At 50.6% G+C, this 17,099-nt stretch overlaps 2 protein-coding genes across 8 annotated transcripts in view; both read right to left on the minus strand.

Moving 5' to 3' along the window:
• The window catches only part of Dgcr8 (DGCR8 microprocessor complex subunit), a 30,303-nt gene extending 27,246 nt beyond the window's left edge, over positions 1-3,057 (minus strand). Inside the window, exon 1 of one of the 2 annotated variants that reach the window (XM_020160657.2) lies at positions 2,874-3,057. The gene's annotated coding sequence lies outside the window, so the exon portion shown is untranslated. The remainder of the gene's footprint in view (positions 1-2,873) is intronic. The other variant, XM_074060859.1, reaches the window with a different exon arrangement.
• Positions 3,058-10,901: 7,844 nt separating this feature from the next.
• Tango2 (transport and golgi organization 2 homolog) overlaps positions 10,902-17,099 on the minus strand; it is a 34,816-nt gene continuing 28,618 nt past the window's right edge. For all 6 annotated transcript variants that reach the window (XM_074061275.1, XM_074061274.1, XM_020160665.2 and 3 more), the window contains 4 exons: positions 16,510-16,580; positions 13,852-14,005; positions 12,536-12,640; positions 10,902-11,483 (listed from right to left, as the gene is read on the minus strand). In XM_074061275.1, the coding sequence (XP_073917376.1) occupies positions 11,363-11,483; positions 12,536-12,640; positions 13,852-14,005; positions 16,510-16,580 (451 nt within the window). In that variant the 3' untranslated portion in view covers positions 10,902-11,362. The remainder of the gene's footprint in view (positions 11,484-12,535; positions 12,641-13,851; positions 14,006-16,509; positions 16,581-17,099) is intronic.

Raw genomic sequence — 17,099 nt, forward strand, 5'->3', positions numbered from 1 at the left:
CTGCCCAGTTCCAGGGCTCAGCAGTGGGCAGTCCACAGCAAGTTCATGGTGGAGAGATCTAGCAGGATTTTCTGTAAGCTTTCTCAATTCATTCAATAAGCATTTGCTGAACGCTTCCATATGGCACACGCATACATACTCTCTCACACACACACACACATACATACACACACACACACACACACACACACACACTATTTCTCTTATGTGTGGAACACAAGACAGACAAAGCCTCTGCCTTGCAGAGCAAACACTTTAGCAGAGGAGACAAACAAGGAACAACTAAGAAAAGCATATACCATACCACATGCTGAGAAGTATTCAAGGAAACGGTTGGGAAAAGGGAGACAGCTTCCCAAATGGTGGTTAGTATCCACCACCTCAAGGCAGAGGAAAGGGAGCAGGTGGGAACCAGGGGTAGAAGTAGAAGACATTCTGAGTGACACCTGGAAGGAAAGCAAAGGCACTGGGACACAGGTATGGTGTGGCCAAACTAGGGCAGTATACTATGGGCAAGTGACAGTAGGCCAGGCTATCAAGGCTTTGAGACAGGCAATTGGACAAGAGTCCAAACACTGACATATGATCCAAGGATAAGCCGTGGTAGTCAACTCTCACACAGGTTCTATGAACCTTACGCATTGTACCTCACCCAGTTCTCAGAAAGCACTGTGAGAAAAAGGTCAAGTACAGAAAGGTAAAACAACTTGCTCAAGGTCACACAGCTAGGAAGTGGTACAGCTGCTTTGCTATCCAATCAACCTGGCCTGAGTCTATACTGCCTCAGTTTTATATTATCTTGTAGGTTAAAGAAACATTGTGTCCAGAAAAACTATAGGTGGGTGAGAGTAGAACAAAAGGTAGAATTAAGAGGCTCACCAAGTAGCTTGAACCAGGATGTCAAGGTGGATATGATGGAAACAGAAGGTGAGCTGACAGGGCTTTGAGAGATGCATGAAGGCATAAGAAAAGAGGAACAGAGCATTGGTGGCTCACGCCTGTAATCCTAGCTACTAAGAAGGCAGAGATCAGGAGGATCGAAGTTCAAAGCCAGACCCAGCAAATTGTTCCTGAGACCCTATTTCAAAAATACCAATTACAAAAATGGCTGGCAGAGTGGCTCAAGATGAAGGCCCCGAGTTCAAGCCCCAGTACCACAAAAAAAGAAAAGAGGGATCATGGTGACTTTAGCCTGGTGTGAGCAGGGCCACAGCTGGGCATGATGGTGCACACTTGTAATTCCAGCTTACTCAGGAGGCGGAGACAGAAGGATGGAGAGTTCTAGGCACCCAGGCAGAAAGGTGGTGAGACCCTTGTCTTGAAAGCAAAATGAAAACGAAGGGGTGGGGGGAGTAGCTCAAGTGGTAAAGCATTTGCCCTTGCTTAGCTTAGCATTTGTGAGGTTCTGGGTTTAACCCCCATTACTGAGGGGAAAGAGGGAGGCACAAGGATCATTTTGACCTGAGTGAAGACCTGAGTTTAGTTTGGACAGAACTACTTGACATCAAAATAACACATAGAGATGTGGAAGAGGCAGCTAGAAGTGTGAGGCTGAGGCCCAGAAAGGAAGCCAGGGATGGAGATGTGAAAGATGTTGAGGAAAGCTGGCATTAAAGCCAGAGGCTGGATGAGGTCACAGGGGAGGAGAGCTATGACAAGAGAAGGCTAAACTGGGCAAACCAGCCAAAATCCTGTTTCCCACCCCAAGATCATGGTGAGACTATAAAACCACCCCTGGGAAGTCCTCAGCACCATGCCTGGCCATGCAGAGTTCAGAGTGGCTCTCCTGCCCTTCAGCCTCACTGCTGCTTCAGCTGATTGAACACATGGGAGGCAAATCCTACCCTGCCAATTGGACCATGAGCAAGCAGCAGACACCCCCCTGCCCCCGACCCTGGCACAGGGGTAAACCTAACACACTTGGACAGCCCTGACTTGCTGGGCTGGCACGGAGCCATGGCTGCCCAGCACTGTGGCTGCAGCCTTTCACTCAAGCCTCACTCGCTGCAGCCTCCCGCCCAACCCAGCAGCAGTATGACCTCATCCATTCCTTTTGTCATCCTCCAACGGGCCTCACATCCTGCACTCACAGGCGACCCTCAATCTGCACAGGGACTGGCCGGCCATTCACTCCCTTTGATGAGTGATGTCTTGTAGTGGAGTTTGAGCCACTACCACGACTGGGGAGTTCAGTCTGGGTCCTCACCTAGTGATTGCCCTCCAAGAGTCCCGAGACCGGACTGCTGTGCATGTGGTAACAAAGTACATGCAAGCATGCAAAACGGCAACCCAAATTCCTACCATAAACAACCCAAGTTCATCGGATGATACTACTTGACAGGTATCGCTGTCAACAGGTTGCCACCTTTCACTTATTTCTACAACGTTCATTGTTACAATAGAACAACATCCTGATTATCTCTACATGACATTCAATTCACAAGCATTTGGTGGAGGCGATTTCTCAGATTTTCCAAACTGTCAAAGCAGAGTCCGGGGCGAGCAATGTCCCTGAACACACCACTCCCGCCTGAAGGCAATGCTACCGGCTTCAGGCCCAGGGGCGAGGCGGTCAGCAGCCAACGTCCGCGACGCATGGGTCCGGGTCCCGCCCCCCAGCGCCTGCCCGGGTCCCGGCCCAGGCCCCGGCCCCCGCTCTCCGCTCCCTACGCTGCCCGCGGCCATGTTGACTCACAAAGGCCGGAACTCCCCATGGCACTGCCCACCTCGTGTCCCCCGCCCTGCCCCGCCCCGAGCTCGGGCCCACGGCCTCGGCCCGGGAGGGAGGAGGAAAGAGGAAGCAAAGGGCGCACCCTCGCGCAGGCCGCGGGCGCCCGTCCGCCCGCGGGGCGCCCCTCGCGCCCCGCACTTACCTGCGGCGCCCGCGGCCTGCCCGAGCTGCCCGCAGCCCGACACCACAGCAGGAAGACCCTCACCGCCCAGACACCGCCGCCATCTGGAAAGGCCGCCCAGGCTCTCCGCGACACCCGCCTGCCGCGCCGGGCGAGAGGAGGGCGGACCTTCACGGCGCGCGGCCAATCCTCGCGCGCGGCCGCCCAGCATTGGGGGAACCCGGGAGCGGGCTGCGGAGGCCGCCAATCGGCGACACTAGGAGCGCGCGACTGCGGTGCGCGACCCAATAGCGCGGTCGCGCAGGCGGGACCAGGCACGAAGGCCAGCGCCGCGCTAACGGTCGCCGCCCGGGAGGGGCTTTGCTAGCGGAGGGCAGCGGCCGCGGGGAGCGCTGGGAGGGAAGAGCGCTGGGAATGCCGGGAGCAGGGGAGCGCGGGAAGTGCGGGGGACGCCGGGAATTCGGCGCGCCGAGGACGTCGGGAGGCGCTTCGGTCGTGGGTCGTGCAAGAGCCATGCAAACATAGGTATTCCACAGTCAACAGTTAACTGCGTTAGTTGGTCAGACATAATCACCTTTTTACTCAGGAGGCAGAGACCAGGAGAATTAAAAAAAAAAAAAAAACACGAGACCCTATCTTGAAACTTTAATATCCAACACGGTACTCAGGAGCAGAGAACAGAAGGATCGCAGTTCGAAGCCAACCCTGGGCAAATAGTACGCGAAACCCTATCTCGAAAATACCTAACACAAAACAGAGCTGGCTGGGTGGCTCATGCAGTAGGGCGTCTGCCTAGCTAAGCGAGAGAGCATGAGTTCTAAACCTCAGTACTACAAGAAAAAAAGTACATATACATATATATATATACATATGCATATATATATATACACACACATATATATATATACACACACACACACACACACACACATATATATATATATATATATATATATATGGGGGGTTTTTTTGGCAGCTCTGGGCTTTGAACTCAGGGCTCCACTCTACCACTTGAGCCACTCCGCCAGCCCAAAAACATTCTTAAAATACCTGAGTGGAGATCTTTAATCCCAGCTACCAGGAGGCAAAAGTAAGAGGATTGGTCAACAAACTGGAAACCCTCTCTGAAAAACTACTGGAAAAAGAAAACACAGGCATAGGTGGCTCATGTCTGTAATCCTAGCTACTTGAGAGGCTAAGATTGAGAGGATTGCGTTTCCAGGCCAGCCCCGGCAATTGTTCGCCATGTAAGGAAATATGGGCCCCAAAATGACCACGGGGGAGGGGGGGGAGAGAAAGAGAGAGAGAGAGAGAGAGAGAGAGACAGGGGCTTAAATACCCCTCAGTCGGACTCAGCATGATCTGATTGGTTAGGATCTTACGGTTCATGCTGATTGGAGGTTGGGGCAGAAGAAGTGTTCAAGCTAGACTTGAGGCAGGACTGTGACCCAGGAAAACAGAAGCTTAAGGGTGCAGTAAGAACTGAAACCTATGGCGCCGTTATTGCCAACACGCCAGACCCTATCTCCAAAATAACCAGAGCAAAATAGACTAAATAGACTAAAAAGCAAGCAGGGGGGGCCAGGAGGTGGTAGAACACCTGCCTCACAAGCAAATTGGCCCTGAATTCAAGCTCCAGTACAGGGGGAAAAAAAAAAAAGGAATCTCAATGTTCAAATTCAGAACACTTTTAAGCTGTCTAGTAGTTTTCCATTTACTAATGATATTGGATACAAGGCAAAAGCCCAGGCCAGGGAGTCCCACCAGAGAGGCTCGGGACATAGAGCTGGGAAAGTCAATCAATCAAAGAGCCCAGCAGTGGTGAAGGCAGAAAAGGAGTTTTATTAACAGTATGATCAGCTCTCATGACCTGAAATCTGTCTTCAAAGTGCCTATTGCAGTCTCAGTGTTATATAAGGAAGATAAAGGCAGGGCTTGGGGATTTCCATAGTAGAAGTCCAGTTCATTGTGGTCTGACCACGATCTAGGTGAGCATTACCTGGGATCGGCCATGCAGATATGTCTGTCCCAAGAGGGTCTCTATTTCTTAGGTTTGGATTTTTCTTAAGGACCGAACAGGTCATCAATCAAATCTCTTGTTCCCCGGGAACCATAGTGACTTCAGGAGAGAAAGACTGGGGAGAATTTAGAAGGAAGGAAACAAGACAAGATTGAGTCAGAAACAAAATGGAGTTAGCTAGGTTAGTGACTGGGCTCTCTCAAATCCCCACTATCAAGCCATCATTCCATTTCTATGGGCATGAGGCTGAAGGGAGGGCCAGATTACATAATAGGAGATCCAGGGGTTCAAAAGAGGGAGAATGTAAGGGAGAAAGGCCAGGCGCTGGTGGCTCACACCTGTAATCCTAGCTACTCAGGAGGCAAGAGATCAGGAGAATCGCAGTTCAAAGCCATCCAGGGCAAATAGCTCCTGAGACCCTATCTCAAAAAAACCCATCACAAAAAAAAAAAAAAGGGCTGAAGGAGTGGCTCAAGGTGTAGGCCCTGAGTTCAAACAACAGTACCACAATAAATAAATAAATAAGAAAGGACAGGCCTTCCTTAGATTAGCATTTCAGTCAATAAATGTAGAGGGAATGATGGACATAGAAGATCTCCCATTGGGCAGGTACCTCAGTAATTGCTGCCGGACCTAAAAGAATCATGGGTGCTAAAAATTATGAGAAAGAAACACAGAGAGAGAGAGAGAGAGAGAGAGAGAGAGAGAGAGAGAGAGAGAGAGAGAGTTTGGTGCTGGGGATGAGAACCCAGGGCCTCTCCCATGCTGAGCCTGAGCCAGGACAGATTGAGGAACCATCTTTGATAAGAGACACAACTAGCCAGGTGCCAGTGGCTCACGCCTGTCCTAGCTACTCAGGAAGCAGAGATCAGGAGGATCACAGTTCGAAGCCAGCCTGGGCAAAGAGGTTGCAAGCCCCTATCTTGAAAAATCCTTCACAAAAATAGGGCTGGAGGAGTGGCTCAGGTGAAGGACCTGAGTTCAAGCCCCAGCACCACAAAAAAGAGAGCGATACAACTAGGTGCAATGTGGAATTCATATCCTAAATGGAATCCCGACTCAGAAAAGGGACGTAGGAGGATAACTGATAAAACTCAATAAAGTTTGTTGAGTAACTCACAGTATTCCATTGACAAAATATCCCTTGCTTGGCCAAACTTTACTTAGGCTCCTGAACTTTGTCCTAGACCCATTTATGTTCTTCCTTGTAAATTCCAGTTTTAACAAAGAACTCTTGAAGTCAGATTGACAAGAACACATCCCCCACCCCTCCCCCCTTTGCTGGTACTTGGGTTTGAACTCAGGGCCTTGCATTTGCTAGGCAGATGGCTCTACCACTTGAACTGCACCTCCAACCCTTTATGCTTTGGTTATTTTTGAGGTAGGGTCTCACGTTTATGCCCTGGATGGCGAGGACTGATATCCTTTTATTTACAGTTCCTCATAGCTGGAGTGACACCTATGAATGTACATCATTAGTCCAGCTTTTTTCCTTTTTCTTTCTTTTTCTTTTTTTTTTTTTTTTGTGAGATGGGGGAATCTCACACACTTTTTTTGCCCAGGCTGGCTTCAAACCAAGATCCTCCCAATCTCTGTCTCCCTAGTAGCTAGGATTACAGGCATGAGTCACTGGCCAGCTCCAACCCACTTTGATCACCTGGCCTGTCTTCAGCCAGAATCTTGCTAAGTCAGTCTACCCTAATATTTTTTGTTATTTTCTATCCACTGCCCCCACCTTGCTCCTTGGTTATAAATTGCCACTTGCCCATGCTGTATTCAAAGTTGAGTCCAACCTCTCCCCCACTGTAAAAGCTCATTGCTGTGTCCCTAACACCTGTCCAGACAGTCCTGAATAAAGCTTTCCTTACATGGCTATAACAAGTATCACTGAATGTTTTTCTTTAACAGGATCAATGTCAATTTCCTAGTTGTAATCGTTTCACTATGGCTAGATACTGTGTTAACATTTGAAGAAACAAGGTGAAGGTTACTAGAATACTTTGCTCTGTTTAAATTTTTTTTAGTAAGTTGAAATCATTTAAAAATGAACACGGTTTGCCGGTTGCCAGTGGCTCATTCCTGTAATCCTAGCTACTTGGGAGGCAGAGATCAGGAAAATGGTGGTTCGAAGCCAGTCTGGGTATGAGACCCTATCTTGAAAAAGAAACAACACAACACAGACTGACTCTAGTGGTGGAGCACCTGCCTAGCAAGCGTGAGGCCCTGAGTTCTACGCCCCAGTACTGCCAATAAATAAATAAATATAGATAAATAAATAAATAATGAGGTTAAAGAAACGGGAGAAGGACTGCATACCTGAGGCCCTGGGTTTGATCTCCAGTACGAAGAAAGACAAAACAAAACAATAAATATTCCATGAGCAGTTGCAAGTTCATGTTAGTCCCAACTGCTTAGAAGGCAGAGGCAGGAAGGATCAGATCATGTGAATTCAGAAGTTCAGGGTATACTTTAGGCAACATAGTGAGGCCCTATCTCATAAAATTCAAATTAAATCCCAAAAAAGAAAGTGGGGAAAAGAGGTATTCAGGTGGTAAAGCTAAAATTCTGCACAGGACCTTGCCTCCTATCTTGCCCTCACCCCCAGCAACAGGTACCTCACAGTGAGCACCATCTACCATGAGGATCTGCCTCCCGAACTCAGCCAGGGGATGCCAACCTCCCTGTGGCTGGGCCAGTCAGGCTCTATCATCCAACCACAGCAACCTCCTACACTTGGAGAGGTGAGTTGGGGACCCCTTCAGCAGTCAGACCTGAGGCCTCAGATCTGTGCACTTCAGGTCCCACACAAAGTGGGACCTACTGGGTGATGAGGACACTTGCCACAGGCCTTTTCTAGCTCCGGCCTCAGAATCACAAACACCGACTGACTAGAAGCTTGACAGACTGGAGTTCACCCATGAGCCCAGCTCACCCATGAACCAGGTCTGTGTTCAAGGGCCTTGGTGATACCATCTGCTGAGAGATGAGCTCAAAAGACATAGTCTTGGGGAGTCTGTGAGCAAATGGCCTGGAACCCAGGGCTGCAGAGATGAAACCTAAGGCCATACTGAATTCCTCAACTGGCCGTGTTTGTGCACAGATACCTCCACCTGGGTCATACCTCCAGCCTCCAAATCTACACACTCAACTCAGCCACCTCAGGGTCAGAGGCAGAAGCAACTCATGAGGGAAGGGGCATCTGAGAAGTGGTAAATTCTCCATCCACCAATAGAAGAGGGTCCGTCTTGGGGACTCGGGTCAGATGTAACTGAAAATAAACATAGGGGACTGGCTAGACCATACCAGCTTCCAGGCCTCCCTGGTGGCATGTCCAAAACTTCTAGAAGGCATTGGCTTCCTAGGGCCCTTGTACCCTTCTAACAGCAGGGGCCTTACCTCAAGGGACTGGTATAAATACATTGGGAGACTTGAGAAAGCAACAGCACCTGTCATCCTTGGTTCAAATGTCTACCTGGTTTAGCTAGGCATCAGGATACAGCAATGGGCAAGGGAGAGAAGGCCCCTACCTCTCTGGAGTACTCATTCTGATGGGAAGACACAAGAAACAATCAAAATGTATAGCACATCAGACAGTGCTAACTGCCATAGAGGAAAAACCGAACAGGGCCGAGCAAGGAATTGTGGCTTTCTTTTTTGGCAGTACTCTGGATTGAACTTTGAACTCAGGATCTTGTGCTTGCTACCACTTGAGCCACATCTCTAGTCTTTTCAGTTTTAGTTTGTTTTTTAGATAGGGTCTTGTGCTTTTGCTCAGGCTTGGCCTCAGACTGAGATCTTCCTATCTCTCCCTCCCAAGTAGCTGGGATTATAGGTGTATGACACCATTCCCAGCCTCCAAGATTGTGACTTTAATTTTTTGATAGTGCTCAGGATGGAATTCAGGACTTTGCACATGCTAGGCCAGGGCTCTACTTCTGAGCTACACCCCAGCCCAATGGTGGCTGCCCAAGAGATGTTAGCAAAGACAGGAAGTATGGGGAATGAGGGAGGTGGCAGTTTGGATATCTGAGGAAATAGTTCTTCAGGCAGAGGGGACAGTGAGTGCAAAGGCTTGGGGTACAAGACATGATTGTGAGTAGTGAGAGGACCTGAGGAAAGTAAGAAGACAGAAGGGGTGGGAGGACCATGAATCTGCAGGAACAGGTGCCCCCTGAGGTGCCACCTTGTCCTTGTCCTATTCATCCTGGCCTCAGGGCTCTGCTCCCCCTCTGTGTAGTAACTGAGGGGCCATTAAGATGTCTCCCTGAGCTCAGGTTCCTCACATGTAAAGTAGGGATCACAGGTGTATTAGTTTTCTAGGGCTGCCATAACAAACAGAGTGGTATAAAGAACACACATTTGATTTGGTTTCCTTTTTTTTTTTTTTTTGCAGTGCACATTGATGTCAGGGCCTCATGCATGCTAGGTAAATGCTCTACCACTGAACCATACCCTCAGCCAACAACTGACTTTCATCTCACAATTCTGGAAGCTAGAATGTAGATCCTGGCAGCAGCCAGGCTGCACTCCCTCTGAAGGCTCTCAGGAGGCTCTGATCCAGGACTCTCTTCCATTGTGGTACATCCTTGGCTGCTGCAGATGAACCTCAGTCTTCATGAAATGTTGTTCCTGCACCTGTGACTGTATCCAAGTTCCCTTTTTATAAGGGCACCAGTCACACTGGATTAGGACTCAGCTGATTGTCCCCATTTTATCCTGATTACCTCTGGAAAGACCATGTGCAGTCACACTCTGAGTTCCTGGGAGTCAGGACCCCAACATATCTTTTTGAGACAACATAACTCAACCTATTACAATAGGATCTAGATCTCAGGCTGCCACTTCTTCAGGAGGTCCAGGCCACTGGTGAAGGGTCAAAGACAAGGGCTTGGAATTTTCCCTGGGCAGGCCCAGTTTGTAAGACAGAGGCAAATGTCTAGGGAGGCTCTGCATGAGGGCAGTTTCCCTGGCCAGGGTAGGTTCTGGCATGCAGGATAGCCCCAACCTGCTGAGGCAGATGGAGGACAGTGGCAGCAGAGGTGCCCCTCTCGTCCCCAGCTAGAAGCCTGTCACCCTGACTCTGCTGGACACATGTGGGACTTGAGATCTGTTTTTCTTCAGACCTGGAGCATGGCTTTTGTCATGGATGGCACCCACCCTTAAAACCTGGCCTGGCTCAAGCACTTTTCTGAGTTCAAAGTGAGTGTGGAAGGCCTGGGACTCCAGAGGGTGGTCCCCTCTGGAATAGAGAAGTCAAGACCCTGCTTCTCCCCAGATGGATAAGCAATTCACACCCAGAAGGTTCACCCCGGTGTGGGTCCATACCCACCCGTGCTCAGTGCTCTCAGAGGCCTCTAGGAGTTTGACGCAGAGGCAAAAAGAAGCCTGGGAAGCTGGACGCGGATGGTTCACACCTATACTCCTAGTTATTCAAGAGGCAGAGATCAGGAAGATTGTAGTTTGAAGCAAGTCTCAGGCAATAGTTCAGGAGACCCTATCTCAAAAAAACCCATCACAAAAAATGGCCAGTGGAGTGGCTCAACTGGTAAGAGCACCTGCCTAAGAAGCACGAGGCCCTGAGTTCAAACCCCAGTGCTGCAAAAAAAAAAAAAAAAAAAAAGAAGCCTGGGACTGAGCGCTGGATATATGGGACTTATGGTTAGCCAGGGCTAGGGACTCCAGCTCAGGGCTGAGGAAGACTCCACTTGCCCTCTGACCCTACAATCTACCTCTTTCTACCATCTCCTGGCCTTGCCATCCACGGGTTGACTGTGCCTCTCCCTCCTGGTGCTCCTCCTACTGAGTCCTTGGTGGTGGAGGGCTCGCTCTGTAACAAGCACCTGAGTCCCATGCATGTGGGCTCTCTTGCACTCCAGCTTCTGCCCAAGGACAGATGGACAGACTGGCTGCCTAGCCCACAGCTCAGGAGGCTGTGACAACAAAGCCTCATGTGGGCATCTATACCACCACAGGAATTCCAGTAGCTGTTGTCACTGTCACACAAAGGAAGGATCTTGAAACACACTTACTCACCACAGTCTCAAAGTTTTATTATCAACAGCTCACATTCAAGTTCAGATTCCTATGAAGTTTGACTCATCAAGGAGAAGGGAGATGGTAGGAACTAGCCAAGTCTCCTTTGCTGAATGGGCCTTCCCAGAACCCACGATGCCTACCTTGGCAAGTAAGGGGTCTAAGAGCCCCCAGTGCACACACAATCACCCTCTCAAGGACCACTGGCTCTCTAATAAGGCTGTGCTTCTGTTGTAAAAGTGGATTTTTCTTGCTTTTTCCTTGTGCCTGATTCCAAACATGACTATCATTCTGCAGAGCAGGTAAGACTATGGGAACTGAAGCACAATTGTACTCTGTACACCAGGAGAGAAAAGGCCCCACTTCAACAGAAGTATGGCCATGGAAGATTCCTGTCCACCCTGGCCCTTCAGGCGTGGCCTCCCAAGGACCTGCTGGCCATGCCCAGTTGTGGGGGTTAGCTCTGTAGTGTGAACTCATGGGTGGTGGTCTCCCAGCGGGAGGGATCCTTGTCCAGCATACTGCGTTCTGTGAAGGTCACATGGCCATCGGCATCCACAAGGATGATGGTATTGGTTCTGAAAGACAGTATTCCTCCTGCATCCCTTGGCCCCAAGCTGTTACAGCACAGCTAGGGCCAGATCTGAGGCACGAAGGGACAGACCCATCATGCCTGGGACCTGTGCTGAGCACTCAGCTCTGACTTGAGGTGGGACATGACAGCAGCAGTCTCAATCTTGGGGACATATTACAGCTCATCTGGGTTCCATCGCCAGTCCCATAGGACCATACCAGGTGAGCCCTGTCACCTGTACTCTGTAACATCCCCAGCCTATCCTGATTTCCCTTTTTATCAGAGTCCTACCCATCTATCACTCTCACACAGAGCCACCCAAGTGGACCATGCACCTCCCTATTCAGAGCTCCCAGGCACCTGGCCATGTTCAGGTCTTCCAAAAGGTCTAGCACTCAACCACTTGAGGCCTAGTGGACTTGTCCATCTAGAAAACTCCTGCCTGTTCCCTTCCTCCCCCACTGCCTAAGCCAAGTCAGCTGGCCCACCCTAAATACTCAGTGTACCCTCTTCCTCTCCTGCCCAGCCTTCCCCACAGTGGGTTCTTATGTTGAGTTCCCATCTCTTCCAAAACAAGGGTGGGTGGACACACGGACACACACACACACAGAAATGACCAATCTGTAGCTGCCATCTAGGCATTGACTCAGGGGCTCTGAAGTGTCAGTACCAGGCCATCTGCCAGAAGGAATATGGCAACAGGAACATCCCTGATGCCATCTCTGGCTCCCTTATGGTTGTATATTGGCTCCCCGCCAATAGGAGATGGCTCAGGAGCCCCATGTAGGAGACAATGGAAGCTTTAGAGGCCTTGAACCCTGACCTACAGAGCCCCTGGGAGCTGGCAATCATTAATGCACAGCCATTAACTATGGGGTCTGCTCACTCCCTATAGTAAGACAGGGAAGAGGCTCTGAAACCCACTCAGGGAAGAAAGCTGGCCTTGGCCAGCTGTGGAGCGTAGGGAAGCTCAGTTTCATTGCCATCCCTCCAGCCTGGGAAATAGGACACTTGATGGTGTGGCAACAGCAGCCCCAGCCCCTCTGTACCAGGTACCTGGTGCCGTAGTTAGGGCAGCGCACACACACAGCCGCATACTTGCTCAGTATGGGCAGCACATATTCCTGGCCTTGGTCCTCAATAGCTGGATCTGGCAGCTGTCTGGAAGGACAATAGAGATGGTGGTTATCAGTCCGCCGCCTGTCCGTAGCCCTGTGCAGCTGGGGGCTCTTCCTGCCATGCTAATAGCCTTGAGGTTCCTAAGGAGCCCTTGCCTTAGAAGGAAGCTGGGAAGAACCACAAGGGTTGCCCTCTTTTCTGCTTGACACCTCATATCTCTGTGTACCCTTTCACTTACAACTCCATCATTGTGCTTAAGCAGTGAGACAGTACGTACGCTCTCTATCTGCCCCCTAGAGGTGCCCTGTGGGTATCTGTCCACATGATAGATGTCCAGTTGTATTGAGACTTACCAGCCACAACTGGCTCCAGGTCTGTAGTCATTAATAAGTGCATCCAGGGCCCATCACAGGCCTGTCCAGGATGACACAGTGACCAAGAACTATGTATAAGTATGGCTCAGCAAGGGACAGCAGGGTCCCCTAGTGGGGTGGTTGATGCTGAGCCTGAAGGGTGATGTCACGGTTCTGAGGCCCAGAGGACAGGGAGGATGAGCAGGGGCCAGGAAAGAGTCCTAGGGGGCACAGGAGCCTGGGGGCTCCTGAGGGACTGCCTGGAGCGAGCAAGTTGGATGGAATAGGAGGGGACACTGGGTCATCAAGGAAGGAAAGTGGCCCAAGCTGAGTGGGAAGGGGAGGGATGTGTGGGGCTATATGCAAGGTGAAGGCTAGTTTGACAAACACTAGGACCCCTGGCTAGGATTGCCAAGATATAGGAGGCCAGTGTCTGAGGATGCCCCATGCAGAGGCAAAGGGGCAGGGAAGAGGGTGGGAGCTCCTTTCCTCAAGCACAGGTGTATCCATGCCCAGTGCTTAGCCCTATGGTCACTGGAGAAAAGATGTGAACCCTCAGAGCCTGGCTGCTTCCCTCCAGGGTTTGCTTAATACCCGGAACCTTCTAGAATCTTCAGTTAGCCTTCCTCATGCAGAAAGGATCCTCTAGTTTCTCTAGCTCCATGCAAGCCTGTGTCAGATCTCTGAGAACATCGAGCTCCCAAATCACAGGTTCCTGGCTGCACTGTCTTCCATCATCAAAGGCCTTTATTGGAAAGCCCAACTGACTGCCAAAGGGGAGCAGGTAAGGGACGTGGTGATCAGGCTCCCCGGAAACTGAGGAGCCAGCTCTGGTCACCCTCCGCGGGCCTCCTGGCAGGAGAGCCTTCTTCTCTGCCCCAACAAGACCAGCCTACTTACGCCTCCTCATTGTTGAGCACATCCAGGAGCTGAGTGACAAGAGCATCCTTGGGGAGTGCCTGGCTCTGCTCCACCACCTGCAGGAACAGCTGCTTGCCAAAGCACAGCTTCCTCCAGGGCGTCTCCAGCAGCGCGTTGCTTAGCCCATAGGTCCCTGCAGGGAAGGGGTTAGCCTGGCTGTGCTGAGGCCCCACTGTGTGATATCAGGGCAAATGCTTGACCTCCCACCCATCTACCTGGCATAAGGTGAGGTACCAGGGGAGCAGCAGGGGACAGACAGCAAAACTGAACCAGACTGAGGCCAAGCTGCCCACACACTCCAGCACATTCTCTGCACCTATTTCTGACAGGTCTGCACCACGACGGATGATAGATCTAGACTCATATCAGTAGTTAGGGAACCCTAGACAGTGAGCATGGGTGGGGTCTGGGTAGAGTATGGCCTGTCTATTGGCTTGGACCCTGGCTGGGAGAACAGAGGGTCTCTGTGCAAGAACTATAAGCTATAGTTTCTCAAAACAAGGAAGTTCCAGAGTGGTGACAGAGAGATGTGACCAAAAAGAAAGGGGTTTCTTCTGTCACAAAAGTGAGGGGCCCTTTGGAGCCCCTTCTCCAGAGACCCAGGTAGCAAAGGAAGGCAGCTCAGAGCCATGCATTCTGAATGTACCAGGCAAGTCAAATCTGAAGCAGAGATTTGACTCATCTAGAACTGAGTCCCAGAAGACTTGCCCTGGCTCTGCTGAGGCCCCACAGCTAAGTTTCTAGTCCAGATGTCACTGTGTGTTTTCCCTCACAGAGCAACTTGGAAGACCACTCAATAGTGATAAGGAGAATTGGGCAGCCACAGGCAAAGAATGGAGTTGGGCCCTACCTCATGCTGTATGTAGAAATTAACTCAAATTGAACCACAAGACCTAAATGAAAGAGCTAAAACTATGAAACTCTTAGAAGAAAATGTGTGTGTGTGTGTGTGTGTGTGTGTAAGCTTCGTACCCTTAGATTAGGCAATGATTTATTAGATAAGTCACCAAAAGAGATGAGCCAGAATGCTCCTTCCCAGGATCAGAACCACCCAGAACCTCACTGTTAGCTAGGCATCACCCAGCTCTTGGGAGCTCAGCTGGTTGTGCTCTGCCCTCTCCCCACTCTGGGCTCTATCCAAGATGGGAAAGGGAAGCCAGCATCATAGAAGGCAGTCAGGGTTCTGCTGCAGCTAACAGACAACAGGCCATGTAAGCAAAAGGTGCCAATAAGGTGTATGCAAGGTAGCAAGCAGGACATACTAGAAGCCACCCTCCATGTGTGCGGAGAAGACCTCACTGGCCCAGAGTGTGCCAGCCTGAACATCATCCTGGGGGTGAGGAGTTACTCTGGAGCTACTGGGCCCTATGGCTACAATGTCCCTGGATGACACAGGAAGCTGGAAGCCAAATTCACAGTATGCATCAGTGTGAGTGTGAGTGCTGCTGTGAACCAGGCAGGGACCACAGTATTCCTAATGGGCCCTGAAGCTCTGTCAGATCCTGAAATGCAGGCAGGGTGGGTCACTTAGCTGTCCTAGAGGTACTTGCCACTTCCCATGGGCCCCACCTAAAACTTAGGATTTTAGATCCACTACTGGTTCTCAGTAAGAAGGAGTAACCTGTGTCCTGCAATACTTGGTGACTGGTACCAACTGCAGAGAAAGTGCCTATGACTTGGTGATACAGGAACCGTGCTGCAAAGGAGCACTGTCACACAGCAAGGGTATGGGTGCTGCTGAATGCACTGACACTTTCTCCAGGGACTGGGGCACCTAGCATGGACCAACAGCTGAGGCGTAGGGACCAGAGCAGGTGTCTAAGGCCTCTAGTCCTGAGATGCCATCAGCAAAGACTAGCCATGGCAGTGAGTCGGGGAGGGAGGAAGCAGGCCCTGAGCCCAGGCTCTAGTCCCAGAAGGTTTGTTTACCAGGTGTGCTATGGTAGACCTCATTTGTACTCTTTCCCAGGGGTTCCTGCTCTGTCCTGGCCCAGACTTGGGACAAGACATAGACTTCAACTTCTTTCATCCCAAACTGGCTCACAGAGAGGGGCAATGTGACACTCTGCCCAGACTGGGGGTAAGGAGGCTGGCAAAGGAATCTTCCAGAAAATCACATCACCTGAAGGGAGGAGATAGCAGGGCCTAGATGCAGAAGGCACAACCTGGACAAATATATAGTGAAAGGAAGGAGGGAGTCCAGGAAAAATGGGAGGACATGGGCCAGGCATGGGACCTAGGGGAAAAGAGGCACACATTTGCAAGGGCTAGAATGTGGTGTGTATGTTTATTAGTAAGTAGACCTAGGGATGCTCCCGTGTGATGATATTCCCAAAGGCTCAGAGAAGGGATAGGAAGAGACAAGGCTGCAGGGTGGGGCTAAGGTAGAAAGTCCAGAACAGGTTAAAGTCTCACTCTGCAGGAAGAGCCCATGGGAAGGGGGCAGGGAGAATATGAGGCTCTCTTGAGGGCAGGTCTAGGACCCAATCCTGTACAGATCACCTAAGATGCACAAATGGCCAAAAAGTACAGTCCCAGGAAAGTAATACAACAGGGGCTTGCCCTCTGAAAAGCACTCATTATGTCTCCTACATAGGAGCAGCCTCTCACCCTGCTGAGCTTCCAGAGAAGGCTCACCTGGTGTCAGGATGATGGGCTCTGGTTCCCCCCGGTTTCCATAGTAGCAAACAACATCTCCTTTTTCTGTGCTGCAAATGGAAGAGAGAGAAGGTCAGATGGAGCCACAGGCATCCTGCGCCTAAGCAATGCCCAGTGATCTCATGGCCCTGAGCCCTGGCTGGTGGCCAGCACAAGGACAAGAGTCCCTTTCAGCCAGACTGGAGGCATGAAAGGCTGGGTCATGGGGACCCCAGCTCATGTCTGGCATCACAGGGACATTCCTGGGTCACCTGGGGAACCACCTGCCGGGGAAGTAGCAACATGTGAAAGATCCTCCTGCTTTACTGAATGCTACAAGGTGTGAACACATGGTGATTGCCACAGGCCTGAGCCTCGCCCCAATGAACACTGGCCCCTTTTGTCAGGCAATAGCCTCCATGGCTCATCTCCAAGTACTTTTTTGGGTGGCCTCAGAGTGAAGTAGGATTCTGAATAAAGACCACATTTTCCTACTTTTTCATATGCTGAGTGTACATTTTACAATAGTTGAAATGCTCTACTACTGAAGATGCCCCACTTCCTCGATACTGAGGTCTTTGTGCTGGAAC

The sequence above is a fragment of the Castor canadensis genome, chromosome 18 (genome assembly GCF_047511655.1).
Source record: "Castor canadensis chromosome 18, mCasCan1.hap1v2, whole genome shotgun sequence".
Classification (NCBI taxonomy): domain Eukaryota; kingdom Metazoa; phylum Chordata; class Mammalia; order Rodentia; family Castoridae; genus Castor; species Castor canadensis.